At 34.6% G+C, this 26,850-nt stretch overlaps 3 protein-coding genes across 8 annotated transcripts; all 3 read left to right on the plus strand.

Annotated features, from left to right (window-relative positions):
* The first annotated feature begins 1,638 nt into the window (after window positions 1–1,638).
* Window positions 1,639–13,675, plus strand: LOC111470984 (presequence protease 1, chloroplastic/mitochondrial-like). Its single transcript, XM_023116653.1, has 19 exons — window positions 1,639–2,053; window positions 2,283–2,466; window positions 2,610–2,784; window positions 2,887–3,019; window positions 3,122–3,192; window positions 4,829–4,912; window positions 6,048–6,138; window positions 7,163–7,683; window positions 7,782–7,946; window positions 8,037–8,255; window positions 8,348–8,475; window positions 9,351–9,540; window positions 9,796–9,879; window positions 9,964–10,061; window positions 10,576–10,840; window positions 10,917–11,079; window positions 11,161–11,341; window positions 11,995–12,066; window positions 13,175–13,675. The coding sequence occupies exons 1-19, from the start codon at window positions 1,783–1,785 to the stop codon at window positions 13,314–13,316; spliced, it is 3,237 nt and encodes a 1,078-aa protein (XP_022972421.1). The 5' UTR covers window positions 1,639–1,782; the 3' UTR covers window positions 13,317–13,675.
* A 3,276-nt stretch (window positions 13,676–16,951) lies between these two features.
* LOC111471081 (cyclin-dependent kinase inhibitor 7) lies at window positions 16,952–18,976 on the plus strand. Of its 4 annotated transcripts, XM_023116770.1 has the most exons (5): window positions 16,952–17,084; window positions 17,180–17,543; window positions 17,916–17,971; window positions 18,101–18,304; window positions 18,433–18,976. In XM_023116770.1, the coding sequence occupies exons 2-5, from the start codon at window positions 17,199–17,201 to the stop codon at window positions 18,500–18,502; spliced, it is 675 nt and encodes a 224-aa protein (XP_022972538.1). In that variant the 5' UTR covers window positions 16,952–17,084; window positions 17,180–17,198; the 3' UTR covers window positions 18,503–18,976. The 4 variants fall into 4 exon arrangements, with proteins under 4 accessions (XP_022972538.1, XP_022972540.1, XP_022972539.1 ...); XM_023116772.1 differs by having other exon boundaries at window positions 16,952–17,543; window positions 18,128–18,304; XM_023116771.1 differs by having other exon boundaries at window positions 16,952–17,543; window positions 17,922–17,971.
* Window positions 18,977–23,712: 4,736 nt separating this feature from the next.
* Window positions 23,713–26,195, plus strand: LOC111471078 (B3 domain-containing protein At3g19184-like). 3 transcript variants are annotated; one of them, XM_023116766.1, is made up of 8 exons: window positions 23,713–23,832; window positions 23,925–24,060; window positions 24,153–24,254; window positions 24,472–24,503; window positions 24,592–24,754; window positions 24,853–25,059; window positions 25,686–25,974; window positions 26,120–26,195. In XM_023116766.1, the coding sequence occupies exons 2-8, from the start codon at window positions 23,929–23,931 to the stop codon at window positions 26,128–26,130; spliced, it is 936 nt and encodes a 311-aa protein (XP_022972534.1). In that variant the 5' UTR covers window positions 23,713–23,832; window positions 23,925–23,928; the 3' UTR covers window positions 26,131–26,195. The 3 variants fall into 3 exon arrangements, with proteins under 3 accessions (XP_022972534.1, XP_022972536.1, XP_022972535.1); XM_023116768.1 differs by having other exon boundaries at window positions 23,713–24,060; window positions 24,162–24,254; XM_023116767.1 differs by having other exon boundaries at window positions 23,727–24,060; window positions 24,159–24,254.
* The last annotated feature ends 655 nt before the right edge of the window (window positions 26,196–26,850 follow it).

Below are 26,850 nucleotides of genomic sequence, written 5' to 3' on the forward strand. Positions count from 1 at the left end.
ATTTTATTTATTCTCAAGATCTAGTTAGTTTATATTTTTTTTAATGGTAAGTATTAGTTGATAGCTTGTATCTTATTTAAACGTTGTGAATATCAATGAAGATTGAACTTTTGATCTCAATTTTAATTCTCATTAACTCTATATTGGTTACTTGAGTAATAATATTTTCAGATCTATTGACATTTTGTAGTGGTATTATATTTTATTATGTATTTTAGTTTCTTTAAATAAAAATACATTTGATTAAAAAAAAAAAAATTATAAAAAATAAAATAGAAATAAATGTCATATATATTTTTTAACTATAACAACCCCAATCTAACAATATGAACGCCTCTAATTTCAAATTAATATAAAATTTGTTTTAATGTTTTTATGAATATTTTCATAAACGAAGGAATTTAATAAATTATATTTTTAATATTTGAAATTATTGTCTATTTAGCCTCTAAATAATAAAATTAATATTTTTAATCGATCTATTATATTATTTTTAAAAAGTGAGATATAAATAATTTTTTTAAATCGATTCATTATTCGACTTTAATGAGTCATGTTTATAGATTTATTTCGAAACCATAAAATAAAGTTGTAAACTTAGGAAAATGAACAATCGAATGTCGTATTCATATTTGAGTTGGAGTAAAGGAGTAGTACACATGTGACCACGTAATGGCTAATAACATCTTATAATTATTCAAGTGGCAATATTATTGTAAATGTCTATTTATTTGATTTTAATAAAAAAATGTTAATGTGATGTCTCACAAGGGTGTGGAAACCTTATTCTAATAGACGTGTTTTCAAGTTGGGAGCTCGAAGAGGACAATATTTGCTAGCGATGAAGCTGAGTTGTTACAAATGGTATTAGAGCCAGACACTAGACGATGCGCCAACCTTCTCGTTGTTCTTAGAAGGGAGGTAGACATGAGGCAGTGTGCCTGTAAGGACAAATTTGGAGCGGTCCCACATCGATTGGAGCCTTCTCGCTGTTCTTAGAAGGGGGGTAGACACGAAGCAGTGTGCCTGTAAGGACGGATTTGGGGGTGGTCCCACATCGATTGGAGGAAGGAAAGAGTGCAGGCGGGAGGTAGACACGAGGCGGTGTGACTGTAAGGACGTATTTGGTGCGGTCCCACATCGATTGGAGCCTTCTCGCTGTTCTTAGAAGGGGGTAGACATGAAGCGGTGTGTCTGTAAGGATGGATTTGGGGGTAGTCCCACATCGATTGGAGGAAGGAAAGAGTGCAGGCGAGGACACTGGGCCCTGAAGTGGGGTGGATTGTACATTGGTTGGGGAGGAGAACAAACCACCATTTATAAGGGTGTGAAAACATTCCCCCACGAGACCAGTTTTAAAGCCTTGAAGAAAGCCCTGCTACGGGTGGATCTGAGGCGTTATAGTTAAAATATAAAATATTTATTTGTTTATTTTGAAAGAAACTCAATTTAATATATATTATAAAAAATAAAATTTACTTTTAATAATTATTAGAAAATAATAATTGAAGGATTAAATGAAATTATAATAAATATATGTTTGTATAATTAAAAACCAAAAACTAATTTCGAATAAATAATTTATATAAAAAAAAAGAGTATTTTTTATTTATTTGTTTTTAATTTAGGCTTAGAATTGAGAGCTCAATGAGAAATTGACCAGATATTTTTTTCCGGCGAGTTTCAGCGCCACTCGTAAACCTCTCATCCTCAAACAAGCAACCTATTAAACCCATATCTCCATCTCTTTTTCTTTCTGGAATCTTCAATCGAAATCCGCCAATGGAGAAATCTGTTCTTCTCCGTTCTCTCACCTGTTCCTCTTTGGTATGCAACAGAATCTTTTTCCGTTCGGCTCACAGGTTGTCTCGCTCTACATTGCCGCCATCTTCGTCGTTTGTTCCGAGGAAGTTACACCGTCTCAATTCACTGCCTCGTCGTCATTTGAGATTACTTCCGGCTTATTCGCCTTCTCGTCCGCTTCACTTCAGACAGAAGTTCTCGTCTCTGGCTCCGCGTGCTGTTGCTGCTTCCCCTCCTCACTCCCCTCCAGGTTTGAGTTTCATTTCTGTTTTGTTTTTCAATTCCATGTCTTAGCCAATTCGTGAAAACGATTTTGAATTGTTGTTGTTCAGTTTTTAATTTCGTGTTTGATTACAAATTCTGTTTTTTCTTTTGGCGTTTTTTTTCTTTTTTTCTTTTTCTAGTTTATGAGATTCGAGTCCATGTTTGATTGCGATAAGTGGACCTGAGTGTTGTTTTTGTTTGTTTTTGGAGCGTAGAGTTTGCAGAAGTGTCTGATGAGGTTGCGGAGAAGCTTGGATTCGAGAAGGTCTCTGAGGAATTTATTGGTGAGTGCAAGTCAAAAGCTGTGCTTTTTAGACATAAGAAGACTGGTGCGGAGGTGATGTCCGTGTCGAATGATGATGAGAATAAGGTCTTTGGAATTGTTCTCCGTACACCACCGTAAGTGTACTTTGAGTTTTGGCTTCCAGTTTGACTACTTGCTGGTATTTTTTTTAACGAAAAACCAACTGATAATTACGACAGGACATGAACTATCATTCTCAGTAGTTTTCGTAAAATCTCAAATTGTAACTCTTTCACAGGAATGATTCTACTGGAATTCCACACATATTAGAACACAGTGTATTGTGTGGATCAAGGAAGTACCCAGTAAAGGAGCCTTTTGTTGAATTATTGAAAGGAAGCTTACATACATTCTTAAATGCATTTACATATCCTGATAGGACATGCTACCCAGTTGCTTCAACAAATACAAAGGTAAGCAGTGATATGCGAATCACACATAAGATTGTAGTGGCTGAGATGCAAATATTGTTAGAGTTTTCAGCAGACTGAAGGTGACTTGGTTTTTATCCCCAGGATTTTTATAATCTTGTTGATGTATACTTGGATGCGGTCTTCTTTCCTAAGTGCGTGGAGGACTTTAAGACGTTTCAACAAGAGGGATGGCATTATGAACTAAATGATCCATCAGAAGACATATCTTATAAAGGTAATTTAGCACACACTCATCATGGTGTGCAGTATTCTCTCTACTTCGATGAGAGAAAATGTTAGATTCTAATTTCTTCACTAAATCTTTCCTCAATGCCAGGGGTGGTGTTCAATGAAATGAAAGGAGTTTACTCCCAGCCTGACAATATCCTAGGACGAGTTACTCAGCAGGCAAGAACCATTTTGTTGTTTATCTTCCTCTGGTTTCCTTTCCCCCTCCTATGCTCTAGAACCTTTGCTCATGTTGTTCGTGTGTTCTTATGATCAGAAGATTTCAATTTTTTTTTAACCAAGTAGCATTACCTATGTAAATAGTCCATCATCAAAAGCTGAAAAAAGAAAGGGGGGGAAAAAAGAAAAACTAGGGAGAATGGGACTCATCCTTGAAGATTACTAGGAATCAGATCCAAAATTGATTTCGTTGTATGTCCATAACGGTAATGTACAACCGATTTCTTAAGGAGTCATTTAGAATAGAAAAAATAGGGAGAATTGGACTCATCAGAAATTTAACCACACACACAAGTAAATATAAAATCAAATAAGAAATATATAAATCAATCTTTCAAAAGCATATCCAGCTAATATCTACTTGAGTTCAGACAGTTGGAGATGAGAGAAACTGAGAGCCTATTTTGCTGTTTGCCATGTAGCTATGGTTACTTGTATTGCGGATATTTTATAACATCTCTATATCTTGTCCATAATTTTTTAATGTTAAAACATGGAAAAAGAATTTAAAATTGACCTTCTAGAGAGCCCTAAAAGAAGGAAGACTCCGGAATCTTTCCCAGAAGAAGAGCCGCAAAATATTTGAGTGTTGGGACAGGGAAAGAGATGTCTGGAATTGAACCTTTCAAAGTGTCCTAAAAGATGATGAAATTCTGGATCTCACGTATCTATTAAACTCTCCTTGATTGAAGATGAAAGAGTGGTTACTTGAAAATACCAGAGAGTTCTACAAATCCTTGTCCCAACACCTTGCAGCCCCTCTCCTCAAGCCCAAAGGTTAAGGTGTATTTGGAATCTTGGAGAGGAACCTTCCAAGTTTGCATTTATCATACAGACTCTAGGTTGGAAAAGATGAACACAAACGATACAGTGAAAGCTATTCTCCATTTTGTATCTTTTCATTGAAATGAAAAATTCCGTCTTCATAAGTAAAATACTCTAGAAATGATCATTTTTCTTAATTGATATAATTACTGTAATTTTGAATTGAGAAGGTTAATATTCTAGAAAAAAAAAAAATATAGCCTTTTGATGTTTATTGACAATTGGTTGACTCTCCTTTGTCAGTTTTCTGGGAAGAAGTTATCTCTACCCCTTCTCTGTAGGTTGTTCTGATGAATATTCATCTCCATTCATAAAAAAATGACAAAAAAAAAAAAAAAAACTTTATAAACTTTTATGTTTTAGTTTATTAAGTCCTCAAAATTTTAATTTTGTATCTAATAGGTTCTTAAACTTTAGATTTTGTGTTTAATAGACATTTTATAAAGTTTAGGTATTAATTATATAAAATTAAAAGTTTAGGGTTCAATAGACACAAATTTTAATTTTATCTTTAATAAAATCTCGAATATTTTAAGGGCTTATTAGGCACAAAATTGTAAGTTTAAAGGCCTACTACACATTTTTTTAAATCCAGAGACTTATTAGACACAATTTAGATACTTGATTCTTAATTTAATCTATAAAGAACCTATAAAGAACCGTAAAATCCAATTTCATTGATTATGAGTAAGTTGAATAAAATCTATTTGTTATATATGTAGTTGGTTGTTCATTGATTATAGTGTTGCAGGCTCTTTTTCCTGACAATACATATGGAGTTGATAGTGGAGGTGACCCACGAGTTATTCCCAAGCTTACATTTGAGGAATTCAAGGTTATTTTTCTTAGCATACTTTTATTGGAATTGATTACAGAATTTACTTTTTGAAATTCTAAAAGAACAAAGGAAGTACAGTAGATGGGAACTTGTAAGAACGCTTGCCAGTTGGATAATAACATGAAAAATGTAAATCCTGAGGTTGCAGCCACTTTATTTTGGTTAATGCTTGTCATGTGGCCTGTAGGTTGATATCTGTTGCCTTGTACATGCCATAGTTGAAAGTTGGTTAATTTTTAATCTTTCAAGTTTTGTTCTCTCTCTCTCTTTCTCTCCCCATGCATTTATGCATGTATGTGCATATGACACATATTACTTTACTCTTGATGAGAAAAATGGGATTTTATAAAAGATCGATATAGTATGTACTATGGAGAATTTTACTGCCGTATGTACCACGTAAGAGAGAACTGCAGAATGATCAGTTCTTTATAAATGTTTTGCCAATTGATGACCTGAGTTATTTGTATTCCTCTTAATTATCTGCTAACTAATTAAAGGAGGTATATTTGTATCCCCTTGAGGATTTTGGTATGCAGTAATGGAATGAGGGAAGATGGCATCATAAACCTATGTTTTAAATGGACATTTGTATCTTAATTTCTTTAATTTTTAATTAGAGATATTTTATTTTAAATTTAGTATGAAGTGTTTTTTTTAAAGGAATTTGAAGTATTTTGTTTTACAAAATGTTATTAAGAAATTTAAGTTAACGTTATGCCGTTCATTATGAAAAACAATTATCAGGATTTCCAGCTCCAAGGATGTTGATTTTTTGTTATTTTTTGTTTTTTAGTTGGAGTAGGATTGTATCAATCGCTGATTATCGTGCTGTGAGAACTGAATCTGTAGTGTACTTATTTGTTTAACTAACTCTATAGAGCTAAAACTCAAGGATAGCTATCTGCTTGCTTAGTTAACATTCCAAAAGGAATGGACTCTCTCTATTTCAACAATGCGCATGCACGTATGTTTACTATCTTTTCCATTGAAGTTAAACTGTAATCCTTATTTCTGCTCATACATATTTCTTTCACTTTGGATGATCTTCAAGTTGTACGTTCTCTCTCTCTTTTTTTTTTTTTATTTATTTTTTATTTTTTTAGTGTTTTCTCATTTTTCATGCCTGCAGGAATTTCACCGTAAGTTTTACCACCCAGGAAATGCAAGGATTTGGTTTTATGGAGATGATGATCCAGTTGAACGACTGCGTATTCTCAAAGGTAATTAAAGGAGAATGATAATAATATATTTTCTTTGGAAAAGGCAATTAAGTTTTCTGTCCATCATTGTTTTTATTTAATGTAGTATTAGAAAGTCATGGATTGTTTTTTTTTTTTTTTTTTTTTTTTTTTTTTTAATAAAATGTGCGAACTTGTTATAGTAAAATAAGGCATAAATATGAACATTCTTGAACCTGGTTATCGTTGACACTTCTGCTTTACATATTTCTTTATTTCAATAAAACCATTTCTTGCCAAAAACCATGAGTATTACCTTTTTTTAAATGAAATCTATTTTTTATTTTTAAGAATGCACAAACATAGAGTGACACCTACATGCACACAGATACACCAACTTCTCATTAGTTTGAAACAGTAACACAATTTCTTTTCAAGAAAATTCCTTTTAGTTCATGTTGATTTTCCCACTTATCATTTTTTTTAAAAAAATTATGTCGATATTTTAATTTGTTTATTCTTGCCTTTCTCTTGGGTGTGTGTTTTTTTTAAATTTTATTTTCATGTGCACCATTTGTTTAAAACTTATGTTGACATCCTTCCCTTTATGGAGGAATAAAGTAGATCAAATGCGACAAGGTTTATCTGTGTATGTGACATCCCATGGCATTTTATTTTAACAATGTAAAAGTTTGACAAGTCATATCAATTGAAAAACATGAATTGGTTTTAAGGCCCTATTCCGATTGGAAGACTGAAAGAGAGCTTGGGATAATCGTGTTTTGAAGGGTCAACAGTAATGTTTGTTTGCTTTTTGTAACTCCTTTTGGACAGCAATCACTATTAACTTGTTATGATAGGTTTTTGTTACTCATTAATGACAGGGGTGTGCGTTAAGATGTAATCAAAGGATAGAACTGATGATAAAATTTTGAGAAGTACGGGAATTATCAATTAAAACTAAAGTTAAACTAGACCCTGTAACTTAACCATAATGTTTTTGTTATTGGATTATGTATTTTATCTGTTACTGACTAGTTTACTCACTTCTCTGCCCCCATCACAGAGTATCTAGACATGTTTGATGCTAGTCCAGCATCCAACCAATCTAAGATTGAGCAACAAAGGCTATTCTCAGAGCCGGTTAGGATTGTTGAAAAGTATCCTTCTGGTGATGAAGGTGATTTGAAGAAAAAACATATGGTCTGTGTTAATTGGTTGCTTTCTGAAAAGCCCTTGGACTTGGAAACTGAGCTTACTCTTGGGTTTTTGGACCATCTTATGCTGGGAACTCCTGCTTCTCCACTGAGGAAAATCTTACTGGAGAGTGGTCTAGGAGAGGCCATTGTTGGTGGTGGGATTGAAGATGAGCTCTTACAACCACAGTTTAGTATTGGATTGAAGGGTGTTTTGGACGATGACATTCCAAAAGTAGAAGAATTAATTCTAAATACATTTAAGAAATTAGCAGAGGAAGGTTTTGACAATGATGCCGTAGAGGCTTCCATGAATACCATTGAGTTTTCCCTGCGGGAAAACAATACTGGATCTTTCCCTCGAGGCTTGTCACTTATGCTTCGATCCATTGTAAGCTATAACTATAACCAGCTCATTTTATTTCCTAGTTAGTCAAATTCTTTTTTAAAGTTGGTTGGCTTACAATTCTTAAAAATTAAAATCAACAGGGTAAATGGATATATGATATGAATCCATTTGAACCATTGAAGTATGAAGAGCCTTTGAAGGCCTTGAAAGCCAGAATAGCTGCGGAAGGACCCAAAGCTGTTTTTTCTCCTTTGATAGAGAAATTCATCTTGAACAATCCTCACCGAGTAACTATTGAGATGCAGGTAAAGTACGCTGAATCTTTCACTCAGAATTTCATTTGCTATGTCGTTAAATTTGATTTCATTAGTTTCCATCTTGCCCTCCTTTGACAGCCTGATCCAGAGAAAGCTTCTCGTGATGAAGCAGCTGAAAAACAAATCTTGCAGAAAGTTAAGGAAAGCATGACGGAAGGAGATCTTGCTGAACTAGCACGTGCTACACAGGAATTACGGCTGAAGCAGGAAACACCTGATCCACCAGAAGCTTTAAAATGTGTCCCATGCCTTTGCCTTGAAGATATTCCTAAAGAACCTATTCGTATTCCATCAGAGGTAACCATATCAATCCATATTTGAGTTCAGTGGACAATCTGCATTCTAGCTTAATTTCTAATCTCTTACTCTTTAATATAATCTACCTGCAGATTGTTAATGTCAATGGAGTAACCGTCTTACAACATGAACTCTTCACAAATGATGTTCTTTATTCTGAAGTTGTTTTTGATATGAGTTCACTGAAGCAGGAGCTTCTTCCTTTGGTACCCTTATTTTGGTAAGTGGTGGAACTTCATTAGTATGTTGGTCATTCCAGATAGCTTGTAACTTTTTCAAATTCAACAAATATGGAGTGAGGGATCAAATCTTCAACGGTATGGAAGGCTAATAGGTGCTTTTCTATTATGCTATGCTCGGATTGACAAATAGGTTTTCATTTGCATTCCTAATTTTAAATCTTGCAAAAGCTCAATTACTGAAGAATTCTTAGGTGCCTCCTCAAAATTGCAATGATTAACTTGTGAGTGAGATTCCTAAAGGGAATTTAAAAGGCAGATGCGAGAAACAATATTTAAGCCATTTTTGGAGTTAGATCACCTATAGTTTGAACATTAAATCTCGTAAGCTAGTCCGACATAAGGATGGGTTTTCCAGGCAAATGAAAGGTTATAAGCACCTAACTCCGAACAGTTACAAGAATAGGAGAAAAATATGAACAAGAGAATTTCAAATTTAAATACAGCAGTTCTGCCCTCGGATTAGAGTTTCACATAAATATGGCAATTGTAGCCAAGAGATTTAAAACCACAGCAAGGTAAAATAACTTATATTTGAGCTTGTGACTTCCAGAAACACGTTATATTTGTCACAATAAGAGGGAAAAAATTAAATAATTGCTGTAATAATTAACCATTGTCTTATGTCAAAAGAAATGATAAACAGAATATTCTGTTTATGTTGAGATACATTGAAATGTTCTAAGCTATCTCCTCCCCATTTTCTGTAGCCAATTATCTTATAGATGATATCAATCATTAATGTATAGTGTGTCTTGTGCATTTGATCGGAATTTGGGAGTGGTTTGATGTGAATCTTAACATTTTTACCGTTCTTTGGAGTATATCTTTTTGACTTCCAAATGTTCTTTGACAGTCAATCATTGTTAGAGATGGGCACAAAAGACTTGACTTTTGTGCAACTTAATCAGTTAATTGGAAGGAAAACTGGTGGGATATCAGTTTATCCATTTACATCATCTATACGTGGCAATGACAAGGCATGTACTCATATGATTGTCAGAGGCAAGGCTATGTCAGGATGTGCTGAAGACTTATTCAACCTGGTATATAACTTAAATTTTTTTTTGAGTTTTCTTAATTAAAAAAAATATGTGCACTGCGTATATTCTCTGGTTTATTTATGTGGAATGCCGACTACCAACAAATTTGTCCTTTTATATTCACATTTCAACATTGTGCATTTTTTTACTGCGTTGTAGCTGAGCCACTCACCGTTACTATTGGCTTTTTAATGTACAACTCACAGTTAGCTACTTCCTGATAATAAACTAAATAGTTCATTTCTTTTTATGGTGTAGATGAACTGCATTCTTCAAGAAGTACAGTTTACAGATCAGCAACGGTTTAAACAGTTTGTATCTCAGAGCAAATCACGAATGGAGGTACATAAAATGAATAAACGACTAAAATGCTGATACCCACAATTGTGATATGTAAAGTATTAATGTTTATGTGATATCTATCAGAATCGGTTAAGAGGTAGTGGTCATGGAATTGCTGCTGCTAGGATGGATGCGAAGTTGAACAGTGCTGGGTGGATCTCTGAACAAATGGGTGGTCTCAGGTTGGTATATTTTCAATATTTTCATTTTGGTCTTTTCTGATGCTATGCTGTCGACGTGCATGCTCCTTTTGGGCATTTAACTCTTTATATGGTAATGGAACTCTTTTTGGGATTTGTTATATGGTCTGGCAATTCATCTGATGGTTTTTAATAGGAACAAGAAACTAAAATAAAAATGAACATAAAACAGTATTAATATTAAGGACAATTACAAGTTTTCCATGCACTTCGAGAAGCTTGCCTAATATGTAAGTTGTATCTCTTCTGTCTTGTCTAATATGTATGTTTCTTATAAAAGGATACAACAACTTCTCTAGCCAACTTTGGCATGACTAATGTGTACCTCATATCTTAATATGATTTCTATTATTTATCCCAATAATATTCTTAACAGCTTTTCCTTGAGCTAAATGAGCTTTTTTGAAAATAGCATGCATATATCATCTTATCCGAGATGTTTCAGAATAGTACATTGATTTCGTCGTCCTTTTCTTGTTTTGTTTATCGTATAAAGTTATCTGGAATTTCTGCGAACTCTTGAAGAGAAAGTTGATCAAAACTGGGCTGAAGTTTCTTCATCACTTGAGGAAATCCGCCAATCCTTACTTTCAAGGAAAAATTGCCTAGTCAACATTACTGCTGATGGCAAAAACCTCACAAATTCGGAGAAGTTCATTGGCAAATTTCTTGATTTGCTTCCTAATGAACCTGTCATTAAGAACAGCTCTTGGAATGCTCGGCTTTCTTCAGATAATGAAGCCATATTGATACCTACTCAGGTAAGGGCATTCTCTTATTAGTTTTTGTTCTTTTTTTTTTTCTCCTAAACTATTTGTTAATAGCTAACTCCTGCAGGTAAATTACGTTGGAAAAGCAGCTAACATTTATGAAACTGGCTATCAACTTAATGGAAGTGCCTATGTTATTTCAAAATATATTAGTAATACTTGGCTATGGGACCGTGTTAGAGTAAGTGGAGGTGCTTATGGAGGGTTTTGTGATTTTGATACTCATTCAGGTATAAACTTGTGCTACCATCTTTTTGCCATTGCATGAAATATCAGTAGGTAATCTTACCCTATTTGAATTGTATTTGCAGGAGTATTCTCCTTTTTATCTTATCGTGACCCAAATTTGTTAAAGACACTTGATGTATATGATGGAACTGTTGATTTTCTACGTGAATTGGAATTGGATAACGATACTCTAGCAAAAGCCATAATTGGAACGATTGGAGATGTTGACTCATACCAGCTTCCTGATGCTAAAGGTTATAGTAGGTATGTTTACACTCTCTTCTCGTTCTACAATCATCAGCCTGTTCTGTGTATTTAAGTCTAAACGTCTTTAGCCAGGTTTTGGTCATCAAGCCTCGCCCGACAGATTTTGTTATACTTAGATAACAGGAACTTGTATTTTGTAAACAAACCTCTTAAAATAAAAGGAAGTCGTGAAAAATAGCATCCAGGAAAACAGAGAAAGAAGTGTTCCTCTTAACTATTATGCGAGCATGTCTATTGCATCCACCCAATACCAAGCTATTATAGCATTCATTGTATGCTAAAATGGATGGATATTGATTGGATACGATTGGGTAATCTCCATTATCTTAATATGTTAATAGAACATCGACACAGTAAAGTATATTTCATAACATAAGGATACAAAGACACAAATTAAGAAGTTTTGAATACATTTAATTTTCTGATGAAAAAAATTTTCTTTGTTTTTTCCTCCCCTCTATAATTTGCAAGGCAGACATTTAATTTCAAGAAAGACAAACTAATTTTCTGCCAGGCCTACAAGTTATTTATATTTGTATTTCAATACTACGAACAACTTCAACCAAAAAAAACCCGGACAATTTTGTCTCTCTCTGTTAAATCTCCGTTCTGTTTGAAATAAATTTACCATCTACATTTGTTCTCTTCAGCTTGTTGCGTCATTTGTTGGGAATTACAGAAGAGGAAAGGCAAAGGAGAAGGGAAGAGATTTTATCAACCAGGTAAAAAATGACTACTGGCTAATGTTTATTTTAGCAAGCAAGCTGTCAATCCTTTCCCTCGGAAATACTGTTGGCTGTGTTGAAGTATAGTAAGTTAGGAAATGTTTTGGCTTGCAAATTCTCTTAATCTGTCATACCAATGAAGATTGTCAATTTTTAGCCAATCTGCATGCTGTTAGATTTTTATTGGGGGGGGNGGGGGGGGGAGGATTTTCCATCACATCGTGCATTAGTTCTCTAAAGTCTAAGCAAGTCCACTGCCCGAATATGCTCGCTTAAGTCGCATTCTCTGGGGACATTTTAGGTTGCAAGCTTCACCTCTTTTTTTTTTTTTGTTCGAAACAATTTCATTGATAGATGAAGTATAGGGGTAAGAACTCCAAGCTCCTATTGGTGAATTACAACCTCCCCAATTGGAGATTAAATAAGATGAGCTATGATGATTATAGGTCGCTTATTTTTGCTAAAAACAAAGAATTAGAAAGAATAGTGTCCATGAAACAGTCAAAAGAAGAGTATATTTCCCTGATAATATGACAATTCCTTTCGTCCCGATAATATCCTTGAAAATGCGACATCTTAATTCTAGGAATGTTAAGTCTAGGGGTTTCAGTTGAGGGTTAAAAAGCTTTAGTTGAAGAAACTGATAGAATCTGAACAGAACTAAAATGATATTGAAATATAATAAAGGTAAAGAAACAAGTTAATGCAACTGTTTCGAGGTACTTGGACCCTCCCCTCTTGAGAAATCTCTGAAGCCTTAATTCACTCACAAAAATAATGCCCAACTCCCTCTATTTATAACCAAATACCCAAATAACTTCCATACTAATTACTATTACATCCTTATTAACGTTCCAATAAAAAACATGGGAATGTTAAGTCTAGATGCAGGTTCAACTTCTTAAGTAAAGTTTCCCCAAGCCACTTTTAGTGAAGGCTCTCTTGTCATGTTTTTTCACTCACAAAAGTAATGAATTGGCATTAGGCAAGGGTAGGCAAGGGTAGGCAAATCATTTAATTCTATTTCCGGGTTTTATTATCTGGTTCATAATAAATTGCTTCGCTACTCTTTTGCCATGACTTATGTCCATCTCTCTGCCAACAGCTTGAAGGACTTCAAGAACTTCGCCGACGCACTCGAGGCAGTCAGAAACAAAGGAGTGGTAGTTTCAGTTGCATCTCCCGAAGATGTCGAAGCTGCACACAACGAACGCCCTGGCTTTTTCCAAGTGAAGAAAGCCCTCTAAGATAACCCTCCAAGCTCCCATTGCAGCACCATCCCCACTTCCAAAATCTACAAACAAAGAGAAGAGAAACAAACCAAAACAGATTTCAGAAAAGGAAAAGGTAACCAGCATTACTGATTCATTTTGCAATTCTGGTATGGCATGAACAAAAACATTGATTGTTTCAGAAAAATTCAATAGTTAATATTTGATCTATTGTGTACGAACATGGGGGATTTGATAGTTCTTAAATGCTGCAAGCAGTGGGGGGGAGCTGTGTTTATTGATATGATGAAGAGAAGGAATGGTGATGTATTTAATTCTTGCGTGTCTCCTCTGATCACTTGCTTTCAGTTTTGATCAGGTTTTGTTGCTCTCTCTGTGCTGTCTTTCGCCCCGCCCCCTTTCAATTTATTAAAGGAAACCATATTTATTATTTAAATATAACCCCCCATTCATTTCATTTTTGAATCCACTTGGTTCTTCATTGATTTGGACAGTCTTATTGATTGCCATTTATATTTTTTTCAATTTCCATTTTCCGTTTTTTTTAAAGATGTCTTCGGTTCTATTTTTGTTTTGGTGGAGTTGCAGCTGTAGTATTTCCTTTTCACTTTTTACTGTTCTGTTTGGGGTTAAATTAGAACTTCTTTTTAGTTGTTTCTATCGGTTGATTAAAATTTACTAGAAGTGAATTGTGATGTCTCATATTGGTTGGAAAGGAGAACAAATCACCATTTATAAGGGTGTGGAAACCTTCTCCTAGTAGACGCGTTTTAAAGCCTCAAGGGGAAGCCCGAAGAGGACAATATCTGCTAGTGGTGGATCTGGGTCGTTAGAAATGGTATCAGAGCCAGACACCGGACGAAGTGTCAGCCTTCTCGCTGTTCCCCGAAGAGGGGTAGACACGAGGCGGTGTGCCAGTAAGGACGCAAGAATGCTGGTCCCAAAGGGGGTGGATTTGGGGGCAGTCCCACATCGATTGGAGGAAGGAAAGAGTGCCAGCGAGGACGCTGGGCCCCGAAGGGAGGTGGATTGTGATGTCCCACATTGATTGGGGAGGAGAACAAATCACAATTTATAAGGTTGTGAAAATCTTCCCCTAGCAGACGTGTTTTAAAGTCTTGAGGGGAAGTCAAAAAGGAAAAGCCCAAAGAGGACAATATCTGCTAGCGGTAAATCTGTGTCGTTACATGAATACCATATGAATACCATGGGGTAAGAATTAGCAAAAATTCAAGTTATTTGTGATTATACTTAATTTAGTTTTCATTTGGTCTTTTATGAAACGATTACATTTTTGTTCTTGAAATTTGAATTTAGTTTTTATTCGATGTTTTAAGTTCCTGTCTAGGTTTGAAGATTTTGTTTGTGTGGAAAAGTATTATTTTATGCTCTAAGCTCAACTTTTGTAAGCGTATTAATTTATGCTCTCTATTACATTTGTTTGGATAAACATGTGTGAGAGAGATGGATAACGTTATCCATTTTCAAAAGTGACTCGATTTATATTTTTGTTCAAGGCTTTTTTATTAAAAAATAATTATTCTCGCATTTGATTGTCTATTTTGTTAATTTGATCAAAGAAGATCATCTTAACAAAGTCATTAAATTGATTCACTATGATAATTTAGAATTTAGTTAATGTAATTATAAGAATTTGTGAAATTATTTGGACAGTAAAAATGCAACATTTTGAAACTTATATATTTATATATATAATGACCCACCTAAATAGAAGATTAGGCCTTAAAATAAGGCTAAATTAATAATTAAAAAAAAAACTCTTAAACTAGTATTTTTTCTAAAAAAACACTTTTAATTTTTTTAATAATAATAGATGAAAACTTTTAATATTTGTTTTAAAAATACTCTAAAAAACATCTTTAACATTTATAATATATGTTAAAAAAAACTCAAAAAATTTAAAAGTAGTATTATCGTCCTTTAACCTTTATAAATAAAAAAATTAAAAAAGTTTCTATGTCAATAATATGGACATAAACCATCTATCTACCCTTATATTATTTTTCTTTTTAACGTTAGTTTTGAAAGTTTATTATTTTTTTAAACGTGGTACCAATAAGAATTTTTAAATAAAAAAAAGGTTAAAAAAATGTTTTTGAATTTTTTTTTTAAATTAAGGGTATTTTTTTAAAGGTTTTGAAAAAAAAAAAAAAATAGGAAATCATATTTTTAACTTGAAGTATTATTAAAACTTTTAAAAGTTTTAAGGATAAATAATAATAATAATAATAATTTAAAGTTTATTTAGAGGTGAGTTTTTGAATCCATGTGACTCTAGATTCCTATTAATTTAGCCCCAATTTATTTGTCATGGATTTATAATATTAATAGGGATGGAGCTAAGTTTAGTATGAAAATGTGCTAAATTTTAATAAAAATGTAAGGATCATGAGCAACTTTAAATATTCATCAATAAGGTTAGGTATAAATAACAAAATTATATTTCAACCCTTTCATTAAATTGTAACAAAAAATGTAATGTCATGTCATCTATCTATTTTAGTCTTTTATATCATGCAATCATACAATATTTAGGTATTACGTCCACTTTTACATTATATTGCCTTAATTTTCAGTTAAAATAGACACTATCAGTGATCGATTATGTGAGCTATCTAAATCTTAAACGCAAACTAACCCATAATTGCTACAATAATCTCGTGCCATTGTGCACGTTCCATCTATACCGCTCACCATCATCAGGGTCTGTCAATGTTGGGAGGCAACACAAACATCCCGCGTCTAGTCAAGTTCATGTCATACGCCAAATGCACTTGGTTCGACCTCACCATGCACATTCTGCCCCTGCAGCACTAATCATCATCGAGCATGCTTAAGGCTAGGAGGTAACACCACATTATCTCTATAACCGACCTACAGTCACTACAGTTGGTATTAGAGCCTAGTTTTATACTAACTTAGAGTTGTTACAATCTCGTACCCAACGAGGTTCATGTCGTGAGACAAAAGCCCCCAACCCCACTTCACCTTGCACGTTTTATCGTCACGCTACCCACCATTCTCGAGGTTGAAGGCTACACAAACTTGAAAAGCAACACTATAATTCTCATATAACGAGTTGGGAGGCAACACAAACATCCCGTGTCTAGTCAAGTTCATGTCATACGCCAAATGCACTTCGTTCGACCTCACCATGCACATTCTGCCACTGCAGCACTAATCATCATCAAGCGTGCTCAAGGCTAGGAGGTAACACCACATTATCTCTGTAACTGACCTACAGTCACTACAGTTGGTATTAGAGCCTAGTTTTCTACTAACTTAGAGTTGTTACAATCTCGTACCCAACGAGGTTCATGTCGTGAGACAAAAGCCCCCAACCCCACTTCACCTTGCACGTTTTATCGTCACGCTACCCACCATTCTCGAGGTTGAAGGCTACACAAACTTGAAAAGCAACACTATAATTCTCATATAACGAGTTATATGAAACTAATTATAACATAATTGGATTAGACTTTGATTACTTCTTGTCTTACAAGCTTAATTTAACATTAATTTATTTTATCTTTAAAAAAAACTAATTAGTATAATTACTTTTAAAAATAAATTTAAAATAAAAATAAAAAAAAGGATTGAAATTGTTATGATTATGAAGAAGTTGGAGGATTCGTATTTCCAAAAGCTGCCCAAAATCTTCGCAACGACTTCGTTCCAAGCAATAAACAAAGATTGCCGCGTCGGAGATTGACGATTTTCAACCGTTGAAACAGGATCGCCGGCTCTCCGTCACCGTCGTCGGTAACCAACATAAGCGGCAACCACTTCCCCGCTTTCTGGTCGGATCTCTGATCCTTAAGCCTTCTCTTGCTTTATTTTTGTTTTTCTCTCTCTAGAAATGGTTTTGGAGAGGCAATGAAAGCAGAGTTCGAGTTGGAGGTGGAAACGTCGATGGGCGACTGTAAGCGAGTTGCGGTGATGACGGCGGCGAATAATGCTGGTTGCATGTCTAAGAGGAGGAGAATTTCCGGTTCGCCGGAGAGATTGCGGCCGTCGGCGTCTCGGTCTGACCTTGGAGACCGTTGTTTGTGGTTGGAGAATGCGACAACGTCTCTGTCGCGTTTGGAGAAGAAGAATTCCCTTGACATTGTCGCCGGAGGTGAGATGAGAGATGGCTTTTCAGAGGATCAGTTTCCGGTTTCTTGTAGCTCCAGTAACGACTGCGGGAAGGCCACCGTCGTGAAATTCGAAGATCTGGAGGTGAGTTTCTAATTTTTGATTGAGGAGTTTACCTCTCTGTTTGTTTGGAATTTGGTATTTAATTTTGAGTCTCTGTTTTTTGGTTAGCGAGAAAATGGAGAAGAAGAAAAAGTATCATTAAACGTAACCGGTTCATAAATCATGTTTTCTATATTCTCCGTTGAAATTGAATTTAGATAAATTGTTTTTCATATTACCGCGACTTTTTCCTGCAAAAAATTTCAGTTCGTGATTTGTTCGTTTCTTCATCGTTTAATTCAGTTCAGTTCTACTCATAAAATCAGGACCGTTTCTACAAAATGTTTGTTTAGAATTCAAGTCTGTACGTATTTTTTATCGTATTTATTGAAATTTATCTTCAATGCGCCATAGCTGCAGACCAAGAGCTTCGAAACGGTAGAGTCGATTCCTGTTAACGACATTCAAAGGTTCATTGCACTTTACTATTTTCCTTTTAATTTCCTCCATCGAAACAGATTCTGAAACGCTTGATCTTCTCTTTCGCCATTTCTCACTCTGTTTAATGTTTAATTTCTGTTTCTTTCTTCTTCTTTTAGTTATAATTACAATTTGAATCTCTTCAGAGAGAGCACTCCAACGAGCAATCTCCACGGAGATTCAGACGAAATGGACTCTCCGGCGACGAACTTCTTGACTGACAATCAGAAACCACCGGATCGTCCGAAGACGCCGCCGATTTCTGAGATCGAAGATTTCTTCGCTGAGGCCGAGAAGTACGAACAGAAGCGTTTCTCAGAGAAGTGAGTACAATTTCTACACGCGCATGATAACCTCTCTGATTCCGCGCATTTTAGCCGAACCAAAACCTAACTAACTTTCTACTTCTTCTTCGTTAATCGATTCAATTTTTCGCGTTCGTCTTGTTCAGGTACAACTTCGATATAATAATGGATGTGCCGTTGGAAGGCCGATACCAGTGGATTCGCCTGAAGCCATGAAACACCAGCTAACCTCAAGCTAAGCCTCCTCCGGGATCTGGATTTCTCCGATTTCCTCCATAGTTTTCCAAAAACTTCGAACTCTTTCCTTCCGAAAGAGACTCTGTTAATTTCTTCTTTTGTACAGCTTTCAACTCCATAACAGAAGCTCCGAAACTAAATACTTTCAGTATACACACACACACACTGCTCACACGCCCATAGAAACCGCCGCCGCCGCCGCCGCCGCCGTCCTTTGATCATTTCCTTTCATGAACTCAAACCTATGTTGTGTCTTTCGTCCATAGTTGAGCATAGATTTCTGTAATTCTCACTTTGAATTCACGACAAATGTTAGTCATGTTCATCACAGTTCTTCCTTTTTTTTTTTGCCACTTTTTGAGCTTGCGTTTTGTGTAAGAAAAGTGTGTTTTGTTTGAATGCTTATTCTCCGTGAAGAAAAAAGGGAAACGTGTAATCTCCTCCTTTTCCATATTTCTGAATTTTTTGTTATGGAATAGATCTGAAGAGCTGTTTGTGGAATATTCTTTCAGAATAAGAACAGGGCACGATTCTCTTAGCTAGCTACCATGTAGGGGAGAAGAGGAAGCCATTGTTGGGATCATTTTAGCTCAACAATTCCAGAGGGTTAATTTGGATTCACCCCTTCAACACAAAATGGAGAAAGGTACACAAGTCTTTATCCTTGTGGAAATTTTTTTTCTTCCCTTTGAGTTGAGACAAAATCTTATCTCTGGGATCAAATTTTTCACTCTTTTACAGTAATTGCAACTTCTTTGTCACCTGTGATAGTGTTACATTTGTGGAATTATGTTGCATTTAAGATAAGTTAGATGATGAAATATGTTATCATATAATTTATATATGCTCTTTTGTACTGGATCAAGATTTCCAAAGTAACTATTCATTTTTTCATATTTCATAATAACCCAAAAGTTTCTATGATTCTAATCATTTGTGTTACTGTCCAATCTTGATATCATCTGTGAAAAAAAAAACACCCTCATACTAATATCCATAGGATTTAGGTTTGAGGTTCAAAAAACACAGATCTCTTAGCCCCGAACCTTCATAGAGTAATAATTCAGCTCATGAACTTTAGCTTTATAGCGATTCAGCTCTTGTACTTTCAAATTTGTTACAATTTATTCTTAAGTATTAACGAGTAGCAATTTAGTCCATGTACTTCACAGTTGGTAACGATTTAGTCCTGGTTGAGAAAACTTTATTAAAGTTGAATGAAATTTCCTACACATGTAGATCGATAAATTGATCAGAGGAATCGTTACAGGCTTTAAAGTTTATGGATTAAATTGTTACAAAGTTTGAAAGTACAACAACTGAATCGTTACATTGGACTAAATTGTTACTTTTATAAGAATTTAGAGACTGATTTGTAGTGTTGGTTTGTTAAAATTTTGGGGGTTACAAACAATTTGATTTCAGAATCCCAAGAACATTCCCTAAATTACCAGACATCTTAGATTAGTTTGAAAGTAGACATCTTAGATTAGTTTGAAAGTAGATTGATTAGTTCTAAGATTTTGGGTGATAAGATAAGATTTAAGATGATTAAATTGTAGCAACTATATATATATATATATATGAATTGGATTGTGGTATGCTACACATGTCAAATCTTAAACATACTAAGAAGACACATTTATCCTGTCAAGTTTTCAGACCACATTTGTTCACTTTTTTCTTCCACAATTATTATTCGATTCAAAATCTAAACTCTCTCTTTCTACCGATGAATCAGTTCATCTCTCTCTTACTTGTAAATTCATTTATGGCATTAAATTTGGTGGTGTCATAATTTTATTGCAACCCCACGCAATGATTGAATTGACCTTGGTATTATATTTTACAAGTATTTAATTGATTCTTAGAAATTATAGTTGAGTTGTTTGTATACATATAAACAGCATATTGAAATGAAATTATTTATGAAAATGGTTTCATGATGCTAATATTTTGTTACTTTTCAATTTAGTCATATTGTTAATTTTTTTTTTTTTTAATTTAGACATTTATGTTTAGCGTTTTTAGTAATCTCACCAAGCTGTCACAATTGTGGTTTCTAGGTAGTGGAATTGGCAATTGTGTGGCACTCACTCTCAGCACTGAGTGAGTCAAGCCTACTTTGAGTCACGTTGCCTACGGTCAGGCAACGTGAATACAAACCTCGAGTCTTGATTTCAATAGAAGATTTTAGAAATCGGGGGAGAGAGTTTTTGAAAAAAGAGAGAGTGTTGTGGTATATAGCATGCAAGCAAAAAGGCAACAACAATTGGCTTAAACAATATATAACTTTTTCGAGTAAGGAGGGCCACTTGAGGGTCACCACTTCTATTGTCGCAATGTGAGGGTCACAACCTACTTTCTTCATAGTTAAGTTGTGACATTCTCCCTTACTTAAACTAGTCATCATCCTCGATGACTTACTTGGGAGCACTACACAATCTAACCAGATATGTTAACCAGTGATCTCTTTCAGGAATTTTGTTTAAAATTATGGGGTGGAAAATAGAGAAGGGAAGGGAGGAATGATGCAGGAAAGAGGGGTGCACGTGGAGTGGTGTGGGGGTCTTCCCAGCATCCTTTGCTTTGGATCTGCTGCCCCCCCTTCGCCCTCCTTTTCCCTACTAATTATTTATTTTATTATTTAATAATAATAAAATAAAAATAAAAAACCATAAGCATATAAAATAATTAAAAAATAAATGAGGAGAGAGAAAGTCAAATTGGGAGACAGAATGTTGCTTTTTAATGGAGGTTGGTTCCTTCCTTCCAATGTTTCTCCCTTCCTTTTTCCTCACTCTTTCACCTTACTATATATATATATATATATATATATATATATGTATATATATATATATATATATATATATTGGCTTCAATTTTAAATTACGAGACACCGAGTATCAACTAAACACTAAGAATTGTCTATTTAAGTCAGTTTTTCATGTTATTTGTGAGATTTTAACATCAGTTAAAGAATAGAACGAAACATTTCTTATAAGGATATAAAAACCTCTCTAATAGACATTTTTAAACCGTGAGGTTTATATCAATACGTAATGAACAATATTGGACAATATTCGTTAGTGGTGAGTTTGGGTTGTTACAAATCTTGGAGAAGGAAGGCTGGAATGCCAACTGACGTCTATTATTGAATTCACCCAACTCGATAGTACCCCACTTTTTGAATGTCCATTGCCAAAGTTACTGAATGGGTAAGTCACCAATCCCTAAAACGGACTATGTAATGTACTTTATTTGCTGAGTTACAGGTGGGCATTTTACCGGAGGTTTCTATTGTATCAATCTACCCTTGTTTAATTCTTGTTAAAGCGTGTTAATGCAGCGTTAAAAATGTTTAGACACAATGTTAGTTGCACATATATTGACATGTTGAACTCGACCCTCAAATAATATTAAGTATATTCTTGTATGGTTATCGATATTTAAATTATAATCTTAATTCTTTAACTTTCAATTTTGTATCTAATAAATAATTTTAAAAATTAATTAAAATTGGTAATTTTACAAATTTAGCGATCAAGTAAATAAATATTCAAAATTCATATACTAAATTTATAATTTCACTTCTATATATATTATCTAATAATGAATTGATTTTAATTTTTTTAAAAAAATAGTGATAGAAATTTGATGGATATTTTGTTGATTATAGTTTAATAATATATGAATTTTCTATATTTGTAACACTTATGCCAACCAATTATTCATCATTAGATACCTAAAATCATATTAATTATTAGTGGGACCAAACAGGAAAAAATGGGCAGCATTATCTTTCACAAAATGTTTCATTTATATTCGGATTATTTTCTTAAATGATGCATTCTCAACATAAATCAAACTATATAATAGTCCATTTTATTTTTTAATAAATCAAAGAAATTTCATATCCAATATTTAATTTTTAGAATAAAAAAATTTATTAATATTTTAATACATTTAGAAACGAGTAGTATTTATTTATTAAACAAACCATATGAAATTATTAAAGAATCATATTTTACCCAAAATTAAAATTAAAATATGGAAGAGAGAGAATTGTTTGGAAAGCACAAATGATTTTAATAAAATAAAGGTTGGAATTTGCAATAATGTCACCCATTTTGTTGTCAACCAATGCTATTGTTTCTATTTTTTTTTTTAATTATAATTATTTAATTATTTTAAAAACATGTATGTGAAGATAAAAAATATAAAATCGGGGCATGGGTTAACTATAATGGTTGACCCTTCTAGGCCGACTAGCCATAGGTAGCATGTATGAGTTGACTTACGACCTAAAGGTGGCTGACCCACATGAGCCGGTTCACTACACAAGAGTGGGCGACCCATGTGGGTGAGTCACACCATCTGAGTGTAGTCACGTCATTTGGGTTAGACCACTTTATATAGGTCCTTGGACTGTTATTGGATTTTGAACACAGTTTGATCATATGTATTCTTCACTCTTGAGTCGAGCTTACAAATTCAAATTTTGAGGTTTGTGTTTATTTAGTTGTTGTCCTCCTGTCTTATCACAGCTGTTGGCATGGAGTTAGCTTGAGCTTCTCTCTTGAGTCCTATCGTGATCGTGCACTCGACGAAAGAGCTTTACAAGCGGCATTGCCCTTCTTCACTCACGCGATATTGTTGGATCGGGCTTTCACCCATTGTCTAAGATTCCTCACTGTTGTCTTCCAGAAAGTTCGAGTCGTGTCTCAGTTCTAGTGTGACTGATATCTGAAAAGACCAGCTAAACATCATTGGCTTAGTCAACCTTTACCTGACCAACGACCTAATACTAGGTAGATTCATCAAACAACACTTTTTAGCTTTTTTAAAAAATTACAAATTTAGTCTCAAACCTTTCATCTATTTTTAAATTTATATATATACTCAACACAATTAAAAATTAAAAATTTTATTAGACATAAATTGAAAATAAATAAATAAATGAATAAATCAATATACATATATAAATGAGTACCCTAACCATGAACATCTCTCCATTTTAGATCCAACTAAAGACCATGGGCTTTCCAAATAAGTCCAAAAGGCCTTGAGTAACATGGGCTTCAATTAGCAATATATAGAGCCCAATTAATCCCAGGCCCAGGCCCAATCCACCTCATCATCTCCATTGTTCATTGGTATATAGCTGTGCTTGAGCCCAATAGTAGCTTGGTTTGAATTCAAATCAAATCCAGAGCTCTCTGTAGTGGCGCTCGAAATTCTCTCTCTAGAGCCCCTCACCAGAAAATTTAAGGGAACAAGCTTCAGTTCCGCCACAGAAGTCTACAACGGTCATATTCTTGCTTCACTTTCTTGCTCATTTTGCTCTCTTTGCCGATTTGAGGGATTGGAGACGGATCTTCCGCTGCTGTTTGGTTTCCAGGAAAATGGTGGAATCGAACCTGACTTACGAGGAATGCCGACGCCAGAGGTTGGAGGAGAATAAGAAGAGGATGGAAGAACTTAATCTCAACAAGCTAGCCGATGCTCTGAAATCTTCCAGCCCTAAATCCTCTCCGGTAGGTTTCCGTTGTTCAAAATAGTTTATGATCTAATATCAATGAGTTTAAAACTTGATCTCTCTGTCTCTCTTTGTTTTTTGTTCTTGAAGACGAAGCAGCTAAAGCGTCCTCGTCAGCCACTCGATATCTCGTCCTTAAGTGTGAGAAGATCCAGCCGTTTTGCGGATAAGCCCCCTCCAAGCTATAAGGAGGTAGGCTTTGAGTTCTTCGTTTTGATTATCCTTTCAGAGAAGGAATGCTGTAGTTTTTTAACAGTGGCCATTTTGAATGTTATTTAGCTTGTTCTCACTGAAATGACACGCTTAATTAAGCTTTTACGGTGAAGAAAATTGTTGTTCAATGGTTGGTCAGTTTCTAATTTAATCATTTAGTTATAGCTGAATGCTTAAATCTTATTGGTATTTGCAGGAGCCCATTGAACCACTTGCATGTTTAAGAAGGTATGCAAAATAAAAAATCCTGTTTTGAATTACTTTACACTATTTGGTGTCTTTTTCACTTAAAAACGGGATGAAATTGGACGAATAGGACTTATCAAAGGAGGGATTTGTTGAATCGGGTTTATGCTTCAGATGTGGAAAGGCAATATGCCATTGACAGAGCACGAGACCTTCAATCTAGCCTGGAGTCTAGATACCCAAGTTTTGTGAAGCCCATGCTTCAATCACATGTCACCGGGGGATTTTGGCTGGTCAGTTTATTATATAATTTTACTGAATTTTCAGCTTTGATTGGTTATATAAAGCTTATAATTTGACGAAGTATATTGTCTTATTGAGTTTCCTATAGGGTCTCCCAGTTCATTTTTGCAAGGCACACCTTCCCCTTGAGGATGAAATGTTAACTCTGGTGGACGAGGATGAAAATGAGTTCCAAACAAAATACCTTGCCGAAAAAACAGGTCTTAGTGGTGGTTGGAGAGGGTTTTCCATTGATCACCAGTTAGTAGATGGGGATACTTTGGTGTTTCAGTTAAATAAGCCGACTGAATTCAAGGTGATTACATGGAAAAGAAAATTATATTCTGTCTTGGCCAAGCATCTTTTCATGTGATTCAAGTTTAATGGGTCTATGCACAATTAATCTAGCACATTTAGTTTGAGGTAAAGGACACCGTACAGTCATATTGTATCTTACATAAAGTATTGTTCATATCCATAAGAAGTAAATGCATGTCTTGAACAGTACTAGCTTCTTCAAAAACATGTAGGAAAGTGATTATAGCTGTTTGTTGCCATGAGCAACACCTAAAGACAAGGGGAATACATTTTTGTAGTGCGGGGAGGCAGGATGGGATATTCAAGATGGTTTGTAGAGATTCTTAAGCATTTCTATATTTCCACGGTAAGGAACCACGAACTTCCATTTGAGCATGCTCTCGTGGCTTTGCTTTTGGCAATGGAGATGTATTTCTTCCTTATAAACCCACTCTAATCCTCATTTCAATTCATTTTTTCCTGTCTCATGCAGTAATTGACTTAGAATTATTCTAGTGATGCTAGGTCGACATAAAGATTCCCTCACTAATCTTGGAATCTCACAGAAATGACTGAATTTTTTTTTTTTTTTTGTTCCAAGTTGTGAACTTCCCTGCTCAAATGGGCTTTGCCTTGCATTCGCAGGTGTATATCATCAGGGCATACAATTTAGAAGACAAAGAAAACATCCATGAGGATTCTGATGTCACCCAATTGGAAAGTAATGGCAAAAGAAATACTGGATCAGGTAAAGGAGATAACGGCAAGGATTCAAATGTATCCCCTTTGGAAAAAAGTGGAAAAAAGTTTACTAGATCATCGGGGCGTAAAACCAGGGCTAATAAATCTGAAGATAAAGCAGCTAACGGCGAGGATTCCGGCGTCTCCCAGTTGGAAACAAGTGGCAAAAGAACTACAAGATCAGGAAGTAAAGGTATCATTGTTCATTTAGACCTTCCTTCTATTATTGCTATTATCACAACAGTTTCTCTCTCACATGCTTTGAATTGGTAATGGATGTCTGAAAAGATAATGAATTTCAATTTATAATTAGCCTTTCACTTTCCTTTCTCTGCCAGGGAAAAAGTAGCTCAAGATTTGCCTTCTTCTCCCCACAAGGTTTATTATAAGTATCCCTAACCAAGGCTTTTTGACACAAAAAATTGAGAGCTTTTAGGATATTTTGTCAGTCTTATCTCTCTCTCTGGGCTGTTCTATGATTTGAAGCTCCCTCCCTCCAACGGGCTGTGGATGGCTGAGTTTATGGAGGGTAAAATATGGCACGATCAACTCTCTTTACCGGCTTGACAGAATAGTTCATGTAACGGTTCAAACCTACTGTCTGCAAATATTCTCTTTGAACTTTTTCTTCCGAATTTTTCATCAAAGAGGACATTATCTATTAGCTGTGGGTCTGGACCATTACCGTATAGGTGGTTAAAACATAGACTCTTAATCAAGAGATCAAAATTTGCATGATAACCAAACAAAAAGGGGGTTGTTCCTTTACCACTCTTGTTCATTCTTTATTAGATGTTTAAAATAAAATATGGCACGATCAATGTTTTAGCTGATTCTTCCTACTTGATTGTATAGTTTAATTAATTAAAACATATGTTCTTAATTAAGGTTTAAAATTTCAACACCTTCTTGTGTGGATGTTACTAGGTATATTATGAGAAATTTGGAGTAAAATCATTTTTGTCAAGTTTAAAATTACTCTCAAACATGTATTTAATTGCTCAAAACTAATTGAATACTTTCGATTTCAACCAGATAAAGGATTAAAAGTATTTTTGAAAGTAAATTT

The sequence above is a fragment of the Cucurbita maxima genome, unplaced genomic scaffold, assembly GCF_002738345.1.
Source record: "Cucurbita maxima cultivar Rimu unplaced genomic scaffold, Cmax_1.0 Cma_Scf00048, whole genome shotgun sequence".
NCBI classification, from domain to species: Eukaryota; Viridiplantae; Streptophyta; class Magnoliopsida; order Cucurbitales; family Cucurbitaceae; genus Cucurbita; species Cucurbita maxima.

Coding starts and splice junctions, on each gene's coding strand:
- LOC111470984 (XM_023116653.1), top strand. CDS start 1,783: ATGGAGAAATCTGTTCTTCTCCGTTCTCTCACCTGTTCCTCTTTGGTA. Junction 9,541..9,795: donor CTGAAGACTTATTCAACCTG/GTATATAACTTA, acceptor TTTATGGTGTAG/ATGAACTGCATTCTTCAAGA. Junction 9,880..9,963: donor AGAGCAAATCACGAATGGAG/GTACATAAAATG, acceptor GATATCTATCAG/AATCGGTTAAGAGGTAGTGG.
- LOC111471081 (XM_023116770.1), top strand. CDS start 17,199: ATGAAAGCAGAGTTCGAGTTGGAGGTGGAAACGTCGATGGGCGACTGT. Junction 17,972..18,100: donor CCTGTTAACGACATTCAAAG/GTTCATTGCACT, acceptor TTCTTCTTTTAG/TTATAATTACAATTTGAATC. Junction 18,305..18,432: donor CAGAAGCGTTTCTCAGAGAA/GTGAGTACAATT, acceptor CGTCTTGTTCAG/GTACAACTTCGATATAATAA.
- LOC111471078 (XM_023116766.1), top strand. CDS start 23,929: ATGGTGGAATCGAACCTGACTTACGAGGAATGCCGACGCCAGAGGTTG. Junction 24,255..24,471: donor CCCCTCCAAGCTATAAGGAG/GTAGGCTTTGAG, acceptor TGGTATTTGCAG/GAGCCCATTGAACCACTTGC. Junction 25,060..25,685: donor ATAAGCCGACTGAATTCAAG/GTGATTACATGG, acceptor TTGCATTCGCAG/GTGTATATCATCAGGGCATA.